This window comes from Nuphar pumila, chromosome 3 (assembly GCF_984573655.1).
Source record: "Nuphar pumila chromosome 3, dmNupPumi1.hap1.1, whole genome shotgun sequence".
Classification (NCBI taxonomy): Eukaryota; Viridiplantae; Streptophyta; class Magnoliopsida; order Nymphaeales; family Nymphaeaceae; genus Nuphar; species Nuphar pumila.
Window position 1 is genome coordinate 1,714,788 of NC_143251.1, and position 13,699 is coordinate 1,728,486.

The window sequence follows — 13,699 nt, forward strand, 5'->3', positions numbered from 1 at the left end:
GATTACTAAGGGCGATACAACAGTCAATCATCAGTAAGCATTTGGAACAGACTATATGGCCTTTCAAGATTCTAATTTTATGTAGAAAGCAGATATCTATTAAAATCCACTTGGAACAGAGTTGCAACTTTGAGGTTCCAAAGAAATTATCATAATCTTCTGACTTCGGTTGAGGCCCACCATGACTAATTCAAAGAGGAATCGAGATTTCAAACAGTTAAATATGCTCAATACATATCCCAACTGCCTGTTTCCAATATCATAGTGGATCTTGCAACACATTGACTAAGAAGATTGTAAAAAAACAATGCAAACTATCTTTCTCACCATTATATTCTATCCCTGCACAATAGTTACAAGGGCGAGGGTCAATAGTGGCGAAGTTTCTCGCAGCTATAGGTCTACAACGATGACAAATAATGACCTTCAATTTTTTGCCTTAGTTGAGTAATAACCGTAACATTTATAGGTCACCGTTAATGTGGGACCCAACACCGACGACGAATCTCGCCAGAACTAAGAACACCACTAGCAGCGACCCACCCTATAATGATGACTTATCTATAATAACAACAATTTTTGTGTCACTATTATAGCCTGTAATGGTAAGAATTAACTCGCCGTTATAATCTATAAAAGTGAGAAGTAAGTCATCATTTTAGGCTATGACAACAACAATTACGTTGCTGTTATAGACAGCAACATTAAAATGTCATTGTTATAGGCCTTAAACTTGCAAAAGTATATTTTTATATTAGTTTTTTTTACATTATATTAAACAAAACGAGAAATACAATTTAAATATACACTTCAAACACATATTCATTCAAATATAAACATACATTTTTTCAAACTTCTCAAATATTAAACTTCAAACTTACATTCAAATATAAACATACACTTCAAAAAATAAACACACTTCTCCAACCTTATCAAAGATTCATCCTCTCTAACACTCTCAAATATTTTACTTCAAACATATATTCAAATATAAACATACACTTTAAAAAATAAACACACTTCTCCAACCTCCTCAAGCATTCATCATCTAAAAAACAAACATACTTCTCAAATCTCCTCAAATATTCATCATCTCCAATCGCCTTAAATATTCAACTTTAAACATATGCAAATTATAAACATGCACTTCAAGAAATAAACACACTTCTCCAACGTTCTCAAACATTCATTATCTTCCACACCCTCAAACATATATTCAAATATAAATATATATCATCTTCAAACCTCTCCCAACCTACAACAAATACACTTCAAGAATGACTACAATATGACAATGTTAATGATGAAGATAGCAGTATAAGAATTCAGTCTGATAACTTATAAATATTTTAATCAAATTACGATTGAATGATCGATAATGCTTTCGCCTTTTTCTGCACTTACATGAGAATCTGAAAAAATATAAAGATAACATTAACAAAACATATTTTCACATTCAAGAGGATATCAACTTCAATTCAATAAATATATATAGATATATATATCAATTTATATATATTTAAAATCAGTTTATATATATATATATATATATATATATATATATATATGTATAATCAGTTTCATACTAGCTACAATAGAAAAAGATTTAATATAAGTCAAACAAAAAAAACTATGAACAGACATGTGTCCTTAAAATATAACATGACATAAAAAACTACTACATGTTCATCCAACAAATATACATCTAGCGGTCTTATCTACGAGAAAATAAGAGAAATTTAGGATGGGAATTCTGTCTGAAAGACTCCATATGCTCTCAAAACTTTTTATTTGTTTATCTTTCTCTCTCTTGGTCTTATTTTTCTTGCTCCTGGTCTTCTTTCTCTTGCTCTCGATCTTCAGTTATTCTCTTAATTATTGAAACTTGGACTGTGTTGTCTCTAGCTGAGAAAATAGTTGTGAAACATGATTTTTGCCTTTGGTTGGAATGACAAATACACACATCCCTCTCACATATCAAGACCACTCTCCGAGGTCTTTGGCAAAGACGTCTCACTACGACATCGATGAGGCTCTTTGTGAAGAACATATTTTATTACTTTCAATCCCCACATAGTGCAACTTGTTCTGCACGCCGTTAATATTTGGCTATCAATAACTAATGATAATGTACAAAATAGAATGAATGAATGTGGATTTTGCTTCACTGCTACAAAGTGTGAGTTACTTACAAAGGTGTCTTCTGCTTCGCTATAAATGAATATTGTGTAATCTGAATGGGTATGCGTCTCTTTGTAGAATACACTCACCATCAATTTTTGTTCATTTATTTCAGTCTGCAAATAACAAATTTAGAATTTATTAAATCAAACATATTTAACACTATACTACGTACTACATGAAAAAAATAAAGTTATGGAATAAGAAACTTACCCTCGTATGAAACCTATGGATGTATGAAGATGATCCACTAGTATGTTGGACCGTTTGTTTTGCTCTATTCGCAAAATTTTTCTCCGATGTCCACTATTAACTAAAGGAAGATCAATTAGTTTATGAAAATCTAAAATCTGAATATTTATTTATTATGAATATATATATAATATTTATCGTCCAATAATTTTTCATAAAAAAATGTAAATCCTTTTTTACACTTCAGAGTCAACTCCTTCGAAAGAATGTTTTACTGCATGGTTTTAAAACCTCTTGTAATGCTTGTAAAAAATCATGCATAGCTCTATGCAAGTAATAGGATTTTGTAGTACAAGCCAACATTGGCCATCAGAGTCAAATAATAGATTCATTCATATTAGAACTTAGTATGCCATTTATTCCTTTTAAGGTACATGGTACAAGCCAAAAACGAGTATCAGACTCAAACAATAGAATCATTCATATTGAAACTAATTTCAAATATTTGATCCCAATAAGAAAATGAAAATAAAAAATTTATGTACATTTGCAACATACACTACATGGACATTTCATTTGTTTGACAATGCAAAATAACTTTGGACATCAACAACATGAGCTCTTGAATTCTTCGAATATCCAATCTTTGATTATTCACTTTTCTGGGTATACCAAAGACGGAAACTGCTTGCTTGAGAGGGCTTACTACACGTTCAGCTGCTGACACATCTTATGCAGGAGCAAATGTGAGTGCAGATTCTACTGCCTTCCGTGTCTCAGGTGGCATTTTAAAACACTGCAGTAAGCAGATGGTAGAATATCCGTCAATCAGAATACCTGTTCAATGATATGAATGTATATAATGAGAAGAGATATTTGGTAGTTTAAACTTTAAACTGAGCTGCACAATCAGAATAACCGGTCTCCTAATGTGGAAAAAACATAATTTTTCATTTAAGACGCTCTAAACTATAAAAATAGCAGCATACATCTCAATTCAAAACTTAAAGAATTTATCAATAGAAAATTTGAATCAAGAACAAGAAAATTTAAGCATAATGATGAAATATCAATACAAGATGAAAATTTTAAGCCACTACATGACCTTATCTGTAGCCAACTATAGTTCAGAGGTGAAATTTGATTAGAATGTAGACATTTACAGAGTAAGCCAGTATATCCAACATCTCATTTTGAACTCATGGATAAGTAGCATATAGCAGCTAAGGATAATAAGCAACAATGACACCTCTGCGATCAACAAGTGTTCTTTCAACCACCCTCTAAATAAATTAGGAGACTGAAATGGTATTTTTTTATAATAACTGAAAATAGTGTTTGGCATTTTTTTCATGCAATAACATGTACTAGAGCACGATAGACACATATAATAGAAGTGTAGAAACAGAAAATATACAGTCATATTAAGCATACAAAGCAAGCAGTGGTGCACATACACAAGCATAACAAGAAAGCATAAAATTGCAGTGGAGTGCATTGTAGTTAAGAAGAATGCGGGCAAGATAATATCCCTATGATTGAAGATATAGGAAATCTTGAAAGGGTATAATAAGCCGGAAATGAAGAAAAAGTGAAATGCATTTTTTGACATACTCAAGTAGCAAAAATCAAAGAATAAAACACCAAGCTAGCAAGTAAACTGGCAAAGAGCAAGGAGATAATCTAAATGGCTATATAATAAAGTAATTTAAAGAGCAAGGACATTTCCAGAGTGATTAACATGTATTCAACTGTCTTTAGTAAAATAACTCTAAATCAAAACCCCAAATTAACACTCCAAATCAACTCTAAATCAAAACCCCAAATCAAAGCAAAACCCTAAATTAAGAACGTCAAATCAAAGAAAAACCTAAATTAGGAACCCGAAATCAGATGAAAACCTTAAATCAAAACTCTAAAAAAAACTCCAAATCAAATCAAATCAAAACACTAAATTATGTATCCCAACTAAAACCACGTGCCCGTAACAAAACCCCAAATTGATATCCCTCTACTTGAATAGCTTGACAGTCATATTTTTCATTAAAAGTACACACTTTAAAAAAAGCAATGATGGCAAGAGAGAGAGGTGGTAGGATGTCTAGGAACTAGGACACACAAGCAAGGGAGAACCTTTGATGATGGAAAGTCTAGTCTGATTGTCATGTGGCAGCTAACGCAATGCAGCGAGGGAAAGGTGGTGGTGCATCCTCCAGTGGCTGTCCACATGAGTAGGATGCACAAGAGCTGGGTTCGAACCAAGCTTGGGCTGGCTCGTCTCGAGAAGAACTGGCTGTTCAAGATCGGCTCGAACAGACAATGCCCAGGCTCGGCTCGAGTAGAGTTTGAACAAATCTCGGCTTGAGCTGAACATGCTCATAAAAAATTTCAATTTCTTTTAAATTTGTGTCAAAAGCATTTTTTGAAAGAAAAGAAAGTGGTGGGATTTGAACCCAAGCTCTTTTCAAAAAAAGTTCAAAGACTTACCAACTAAGGTAAAGAAAAATAATATACATATATAAAATCTAATTTTTTTATATAACCGGTTTATCGAGCCTATCCGAGTTGGACTACCTGTTGAAGGTACGTCGGCTCATTTATTTTTCCAACGAGCTTGAGCCCGAGTTAGCTCGGGCGCTCTTTGTGGGTCCCTACACACGAGCGAGGGAGAAGTGGTGATTGTCCTCTGTTAACAAGAGGCGGTGGGCTAGGTTACCCTTGAGAGCCGGAGAGGGTAGGCAAGGGCATGCATATAGTTCTTTAAACAACTAAACCTTTTTTTACTGCAACATTACCATGGTAAGCTGCTAACCCTGGTTCAACTCACGATTTCTAACGGAAGGACGAATATGTCCAGACGAAGCAAAAGGTGAGATTAGCTTATAAGGCAAGGAAGAATATTAAGAAAAAAATTCCCTTTTTCTCACATTGCAAGGGATGGGGTTATGGTGTTGATCAAAATATGTCCTGGGTTCGTTTAAGCAGTCCGTTCTTGATGCTATGCCTTAGATGCTGATCAACTGCACCATCAACGGCATTAGACACATCTATATGTTTAGTTAAATTAAACTTTATATATATATATATATATCCCATCTGATCTACGTGCTCTTTTTTTTAGTAGGAGCTTTTGGACGACCTAAGTGGTATCCCATGTGGTAAGTTGGGTCCTGTGTCAAGCTTAAGGCCCAGGTTCGAATCCCTCTGCCACATAGGGCTTAAGAGATATCTGATAGGGTCTGTGTAACCCCAGCTTGCCTTTCAAAAAAAAAAAAAGAACCGGCTTTTGGATTGCTGGAATGCAACATGAGGTTTTTTTTTCTAATGATGCATCGATTTTTCTCCACTAAAAAAATGATACTTTGTCAAGAAACAAAAACATCACCTAAGGATCAATTGCCACTAAATCTGTTATGCTGAATACATCCACAAGGTCCGATTGGGTCGAAACAACTTACATCATGAGATCCCTACCAGATAGATTGTAGGTGCAATCAACTGTACCGGATACATAGCCTTATCTGTCAGACTCAGTATGATAATGTAAAATTCGTATTCATCAATGTTGCATCAGATCAGATGAAGTTAATATTTGGATCCGGATTCTATGACCTCTTGCCTTGCATGGTTACATTCCTTTGGAACCCTTTAATTATTCCAAGGCAAGGTTTTGTTTTGTCTGTTCTGTAGGCCCAAACCCGAAGTTTAAATTCCACGTATGAAAGCGAAAAAACAAGGAAAGGTCGGAAGTGGTAGGTTCCCGAAATTACAGGGGCATTTTAGGAAATAAAATTCAGCGTTAGACACGGTTGAAATCCGCCTTTCTCGTGGGAAACCGACACGTAAGCAGTCCACCGGCAAAAGCCAGTGAACCCCGATCGCTTGTCCGTTTCTTAAAATTTCAAAGCCGTAAATTTTCCACTCGCGTCCTTTTCCTGCTAATCCAGAACAATAAATATTTCAGAAAAGCCAGAAATAGAGGGAACAGAGGAATCCGAGGAGAGTTTGTAGTTGTACTCAGAGGGAGAAAGGCAAGGGAGAGAGAGTTGCTTTTTTTTTCGGTGTTAGGGTTTTGTAGTTCATGTCTCCGAACGTCACCGGCAACGGCAATGCGAGGGTTCAGGCGGTGCCGAGGAGGCCCCGGAGGAGGACGCCCGAGCTCGTCTCCCGCTGCTGCGACGACGCTTCCCTCGACTCAGCCTCGTGGTCGTCCGGCGCGTCCTCCGACTCTTCGCTCGGCCTTGCTGCCGCCGGACGGAGCGCCGTCGCGGAGAGGCTCGGGTGCCGGAGGAAGCAGAGCGGGGTGAAGTCCGGCAGGGTCTCACCGGTCGCTGCGGTGCCGGCCCCGTTGCTAGAGAAGAGGAGGTGCGGGTGGGTCACGGCTAACACCGGTGAGTGCTCTTCTTTCGTCCGTTTCGCCAAACTACCTTTTTTTTGTCCTCTGCTAGGCGCTAGCTAAATAAATTACTTTGAGATGTAACCTTTTCTCTGAATGACCATTTTGCCCTTCGACTTCCTGAATGGAATTCCTGCCTCTGGTTTCCAGTCTGTATAAGGATTGTTGCTTAGGTGTTGTTTTAAGAGTAGGGATACTGGTGGTTTTGATTAGTTTATTGATGTGTCCCTCCTCCTTTTGGATTGGGGGGACCGGGTGGGGGGAGTTACCCACTTTGGCTGGTGCTGCAAAAATGCCTATTTTAGTTGAAGCATGGAATGGAGCAGAGATACTTGGCAGAAAAAAATGATGGCATTTTTTATTTCTGATTTTCTTTGTTTATTTTAAGTGACGTGACGACGGAAAATGCCAATTTTGTGTTATAAGTTGCAGGGTGAGAAGCGAATCGCTATAATATTATATGTTTTCAAAAAAATATTTTAGGATTCTGACGTACGATATGATAAGAGCTTGCTTATATAATGCATTAAGTGATGTCTTCCTTTGCTGTAGAATATAGAACACAGCTATACAACCAAGGATATGTAATTACGTGGTTTCTTTGACTTCCTATCTCCGTCCGCTCAATAGATTACTTAGAAGCCATGGCAAATTGGATACCTGGTTGTCACCCAATGTCATTCTTAGAAGAAAATAACTAGTGGTTTCCACCTCTTGAATTGGATGGCCATGATCGCTCTTTTTCCTCTTTTCCTTTCTTTGTTTTCAATATGGATATTATTTCAATTTGCAATTTTGCAAGAGCCTGCAGATCGTCTTTCGTCCTCTTTTACATCTTCTCCATGTTTATTATTCGCAATATCTTGATTAGCTCGTCATTCGTAAAACTTGTGTTAATTGCAAACATCCTAAAATTAACCGCAGTCTCCACATCTCTTTTAACCATAATTTGTTTTAGAATGCATATCAATCAACTGTTGAAATGAATGACAAGTTAGATTCTTCTGAACTGACCTCCCCTTTGCGGAAACACTTAATAATGGAGTGATCATCTTGTCCTTCATGATCTTAATTGTCTCAATGAATCAAACTGATGTTCCATGATTTGCTAATGAACAGTGGCCCTTGTGAAGTCAGGAACAATGTTGTCAATATCGCATGGGACTCGAACTGAATCGGCCAACTTTTAACAGAAATGACACGTCACAAATAAAAACTATTAAAAATATTAAACATATTTTTAACCATTTTTTGAATTAAACTAAAAAAATCCGAATCAGCCCTGTACCGTACTGAGTTCTGGCTGATACTATACGAATTGGCTCATGCAGGCCGATTTGCATCGATAATGATCACACTGGACAGGAATCAAGCCATAACAAGTTCAGTTCTTTGCAGAACACTTCAGCATCATGTGATTAATTCATGCCCATGTAACTAACACTACAAGAAAAATGTTAATTAGCGACAGAAATTTGCGACGGATTTTTTCCGTCGCAAATTAGCGACATATTAGCTAGAGAAAACTTTCTTAATGAATCCGTCGCTAAGTAGCGACGGATTAGCGATGAAAGTTGTTTCATCGCTAATCCGTCGCTAATTAGCGACGAATTAACGACAACAATTATTTCGTCGCTAATTCTCAATACAAGAAAAACATTTTAGCGACGGATTAGCGACGGAAAAATTCCGTCGCTAATCCGTCGCTAATTTTCGATTTAAACCGAGCACGAAATTTTCCCTCTCTCCCCGTTCGAAATTTAAACCGATCGCGCTCGATTTAAACCGAGCGACGTCGGAGAGTGCGTTGGAGAGCATGTACATGAGAGTGGAGGACGGCGACGCCGGAGGACAGTCGGCGATCGCTGGAGGACGTCGGCGCCGGTTCACGGAGGACGACAACGCCGATTCACGGAGGACGGCGACGCCGGAGGACAGCGACGCCGGAGGACAGCGACGCCGAAGGACGGTCGGCAATCGCTGGATGATGTCGGTGCCGGTTCACGGAGGACGGTGATGGCGGAGGACGGTCGGTGATCGCTGGAGGACGTCGGCGCCGGTTCACGGAGGACGATGACGCCGGTCCATGGAGGATGACGGCAACGCCGGTTCACGGAAGATGACGGTGCCAGTTCATGGAGGACGGCGACGCCGGAGAGCACTGGTTCATGGAGGACGGCGACGCCGGTTCGCGATGAGGCAGAGCGATCGTTCTGTGCATGCAATGCCTGTCGGGTGCGGTATAAGTCCGGCTTAGTGCTGCCGGAATACCGCCCGACAAGGATCAATTTTTTTTTTTTTTAAAATTTAGCGACGGATAATGTCCGTCGCTAATCTGTTACAAATTAGCGACAGATAATTTTTTCCGCTAATTAGCGAGCAAAAATTCGCGATGGCCTCTATCCGTCGCTAAGCCGTCGCTAAACAGTTTAGCGACGGATTAGCGATGGATAGAGGCCGTCGCTAATCCACGGTTTTCTTGTAGTGTAATTCACTCCTTGTACTGGCCCCTAAGGTGTGTTTTGATACATCAGATTTTAGATTTTAAGATGATGGATGGTGCCCATGTGAGATATGTGGTTTACTCAAATGCTTGATTCAAAGACTCCTTAAAAGTAGGTATATGAAATCCTCAAGATGCTTAAAATCCAGGGATCTTGAATCCAATCACTGAGATCTGAGGTAATCAAAAGCACTTTGAGATTTTCAAAAATTAAAGGAACTTTAAAACTATCATGGTTTTGGGATTTAGTAGGCTGAGAGAGGAATGCCTTTCCAATGTCTGCTTCAAATAGTTACTCTCTCAAGCTATTCTTTAATTACTTATGGCAGCGTAAAGAGAGCTTTTTATGCTCAGATAGCACTCATCCACCTTGAACAGCAATAAAAGAATATGTTGCTAACACACTCCTGTATCTCCCTAATCTTTGGTTCTTGGAACGTCATGGCATGCAACAGCCACCATACTTCTATACCTTAAGGAGATAAAAACATAGACTTAATAAACCAAATTAATCTGCAGTGATTATGCCTATATCTTTTTCCTTTGTTTTTCCAGTAATAGCAGTATACTGTTATGGCTATTTGAAATTGGAAATACAAATGGAACCAAGAAAACAAGCACCCCTGGCTTGTGTGGAAAACATGCACTTCTTTAAGAACTACACTCAAATCAAATTAGCTGTAAATGCTCTCATGAGATCTCCTCTTGATCATCATGCAAAGCTTTGTTTCAGATGTTTTTAGTTCTGGTACAGCATGGTCATTTCTTAGATTGTGTGTTTATCTGATAAACTCAAGAATCAACTTGATTAGCAGATTCAGCTAATTAGCTCTTAAACATCTATCAATAGACTAACTTATGTGGCCAGTCTCGCAGATCATATTAACTTAGGGGCATGATCTTTCTGTCGTATGTGGGGGTTTTCAATTGCTGGATCCAACCATTTTTCGCTTTGTAATTGTGGTTTCTAGCTCTGTTGGTTCTCACGTCACATATATTGGCACCAGGGGCAGTGCATACAATTGATTTAGTGCCAGAAGAAACAAAGACGTGATGTATACATATGTTGCTTTTCTATTCATGAAAGCCACAGCAGGTTTATCCAGCACTGAAGTCATAGCACAGCTTAAGGAGAAAGGGAAAAAGAGAGAACTTGTCTAAGAAAAGCCTCTCAAGAATTTACATTATCATTATTTTTGTCAGTTAGAGGTGCTTATGTGCACATGAAAGTTATTGGTTGTTCTCATTGTGTCTAAGGCATGAGTTGCATAACTTGGAAACAGCTTGTCATCCTGAAGCCAGTGAATTAATGTAATTCGAGCTTTGCAGAAGTTGAAACTTCACCCTTTAACTGAGATCACCTAGTAGGTTCTCATTGTTCCTTCTTCTATGTAAACAGTGCTTGCCGTTTTCGTGTAAACCTGTCGTCTTCTCTCCTTCAGAATATGGAAAGGTCATTTTCCTCTAACAGGCATTTACTAAAATCTTTCTTGACAGATCCTCTTTATGTTTCATTTCACGATGAAGAATGGGGTGTTCCAGTTCATGATGACCAGAAGTTGTTTGAGCTTCTTTGTTTAACAGGAGCATTGGCTGAACTTAGTTGGCCTGCTATTCTGAGCAAAAGAGAGATGTTCAGGTATCTCTTTGCGTACCCTGTAGTTCATTTCAGATTCCATTTTTCTGGATCTCAATTTTTTTCTGATGTCTTTCTATAGCATAGAAGCGTCCTGTATCTCTTTTTAGTTTCAGCTCTGATCCTGTCAAATTTCCGCAGGGAGCTCTTTAGCAATTTTGACCCAGCTTTTGTTGCTAAATTTTCTGAGCGCAAAATCAAAACTCTTAAGACGAGTAACAGCATACTGCTCTCTGAACAGAAGTTGCGTGCAACCGTGGAGAATGCAAAGCAAATTCTAAAGGTTCAACTCTCTCTCTCTCTCCAGAAGGTCTCCCACTAATACAATTGGAGTTTAATAGATGAATTAGAGATATTTCTTATATTCTTAATACTGGTTCTATAGGTTTCTGTTGTTTATTCCTGTCAAGTACTCTTCAGCATCTAAAGCGGTATCAAAGAATCCATGATCACTGCAGGTTGTGGAGGAGTTTGGATCCTTTGCCACCTATTGCTGGAGTTTTGTGAATCACAAGCCAATCATCAACAGATTCCGTTATACACGCCAAGTCCCAGTGAAGTTTCCCAAAGCTGATGCCTTCAGCAAAGATCTCATCTGGCGAGGCTTCCGCTCTGTTGGACCAACAATCGTTTACTCGTTCATGCAGGTGGCAGGAATGTTGAATGACCATTTAGTGAGTTGTTACAGATTCGAAGAATGCTCATCGGTGGCAGCTGCAGTGGGTCTGGATTGCTATGAAAGCAAACAGAAGATCGTCGAGAAGAGATTGCAGGATGTTGTGGAGTTGGCCGAGCAAATGAATGGATGCATATTAGACGTATAATGAGCTCCCATGTTAAGTTGCATGTCCGTGTAAGTCTTGTATCATTCTTTGCTTGTTTGGAAGAACAACAAAGGGTGTGTCGTAGATCAGCTGGTGTTAGAAATTGTACTTTTTCCAAGGAGAAGCTAAACTTTCAAAGTCGTATCCAACTTGTAAAGTGTTCAATGCCTAGTAATGCATTGCGATGCACATTGACTGGTGGAGAATTGTCTTAGGTGTGCGCATTGGCATGTTCCGGAGTTCATTTTGCTCTACAAGAAATAATATATTTACTGATCCGTATCTCTTGGCGTGCCACTTAAAGATAATTTTTGCTGGCGCTAATATACTTAGCGTCAGTGAAAAATTAGTTATATTGGTGTGGGCGCATAGAGAAATTGCACCAGAAAAAGTTTTTTTTACTGACGCATCTATTTGTTGTGCCAGTAAATATTATTTTTTTCTTGTGCACAAAAAGTGTGCCATTAAAAAATGAGGATTTAAAAAAATTTGACTTTTCGAACATTCACACATACTCTCTCTATCGCTATCTATGTTCATCCGCCGTCGTTGTTGTTGATGATCACCACCGCTGGCAGCTCTCTCTCTCTCTCTCTCTCTCTCTCTCTCTCTCTCTCTCTCTCTCTCCTTTTTCATCGATGCTCGTTCCTACCGCTTGATACCACTGACAAGATATTTTTTCAATTTTTGATATTTTGGTTTTTGTATTTTAAGTGCTAATTTAGATATTTATTTAGCGAAAGCATGCTAAATCTATTTTTTTCTTATAATTGATTTAAATCTGAGGAGTTTTGCATTTTAATTTATAAATTATTTAGTGAATACATGATAAATATATTTATATATGATTTATATTTTAGGGATTTTGCATTTTAATTCCTAATTTTATAATCTATTTAGTGAAATCATGCTAAATATATATTTTTTTCTTATATATGATTTAGATTTTAGGGGTTTTGTATTTTAATTCTTAATTTTATAATTTATTTAATGAATGCATGTTAAATATGTTTTTTTTTCTTATATGTGATTTAAAATTTAAGGATTTTACAATTTAATTCCTAATTGTGTAATCTATTTAGTGAAAGCATGTTAAATCTATTTTTTTCTTATATATGATTTAGATTTTAGGGGTTTTGCATTTTAATTGTTAATTTTATAATATATTAATTAAATGCATGCTAATTTTTTTTCTTATATATGATTTAGAATTTAGGGATTTTGCATTTTAATTCCTAATTGTATAATTTATTTAGTGAATGCATGCTAAATTTATTTTTTTCTTATATATGATCTATATTATAGGGGTTTTATATTTTAATTTATAATTTTATAATATATTTAGTGAATGCATGCTAAATCTATTTTTTATATATTATTTAAATTTTAAGGATTTTGTAAATTAATTTATAATTATGTAATGTATTTAGTGAATATATCCTAAATCTATTTTTTTCTTATATATGATTTAAAATTTAAGGGTTTTACATTTTAATTCCTAATTTTGTAGTCTATTTAGTGAAAGTATGATAAATATGTATTTTTTTTCTTATATATGATTTAGATTTTGAGGTTTTGCATTTTAATTAATAATTTTATAATATATTGAGTGAATGCATGCTAAATTTATTTTTTTCTTATATATTATTTAGATTTTAACTTATTATTTAATTTTTAATAGATAAAAAAACACATACAAGTATCATCACAAGCATCAACGCAGGAATTTGAAACATCTATTGAGTCTATAGGTATTTTCTCTGTCATATTGACAATGCAATGTTGCTTATAGTAACTAACAAATTATCAATGCAGTAGTTAGGAGGATAAGATGACCTACACGTGCTTTGTCTACTGTAAGCCTTCGCCGGAGACAAGAGCATAAGGTTGTCATTAATAAGTATAGGCAACCCATGGGACGAACACATTACCTTAATACAACAACAACAACAACTACGCCTTCATCC

General features: G+C 36.8%; 1 protein-coding gene across 2 annotated transcripts; it reads left to right on the plus strand.

Moving 5' to 3' along the window:
* Positions 1 to 6,447: 6,447 nt before the first annotated feature.
* On the plus strand, positions 6,448 to 11,932 carry LOC149841598 (uncharacterized). 2 transcript variants are annotated; one of them, XM_090001086.1, is made up of 4 exons: positions 6,448 to 6,764; positions 10,770 to 10,911; positions 11,050 to 11,191; positions 11,367 to 11,932. In XM_090001086.1, the coding sequence occupies exons 1-4, from the start codon at positions 6,455 to 6,457 to the stop codon at positions 11,730 to 11,732; spliced, it is 960 nt and encodes a 319-aa protein (XP_089857212.1). In that variant the 5' UTR covers positions 6,448 to 6,454; the 3' UTR covers positions 11,733 to 11,932. The 2 variants fall into 2 exon arrangements, with proteins under 2 accessions (XP_089857212.1, XP_089857213.1); XM_090001087.1 differs by having other exon boundaries at positions 11,294 to 11,406.
* Positions 11,933 to 13,699: the final 1,767 nt, after the last annotated feature.

Excerpts from the sequence above, each read along its gene's own strand:
- LOC149841598 (XM_090001086.1), top strand. The coding sequence starts at position 6,455 with ATGTCTCCGAACGTCACCGGCAACGGCAATGCGAGGGTTCAGGCGGTG. Across the intron at positions 6,765-10,769 it reads GTGGGTCACGGCTAACACCG|ATCCTCTTTATGTTTCATTT; the intron begins GTGAGTGCTCTT and ends CTTTCTTGACAG. Across the intron at positions 11,192-11,366 it reads ATGCAAAGCAAATTCTAAAG|GTTGTGGAGGAGTTTGGATC; the intron begins GTTCAACTCTCT and ends TGATCACTGCAG.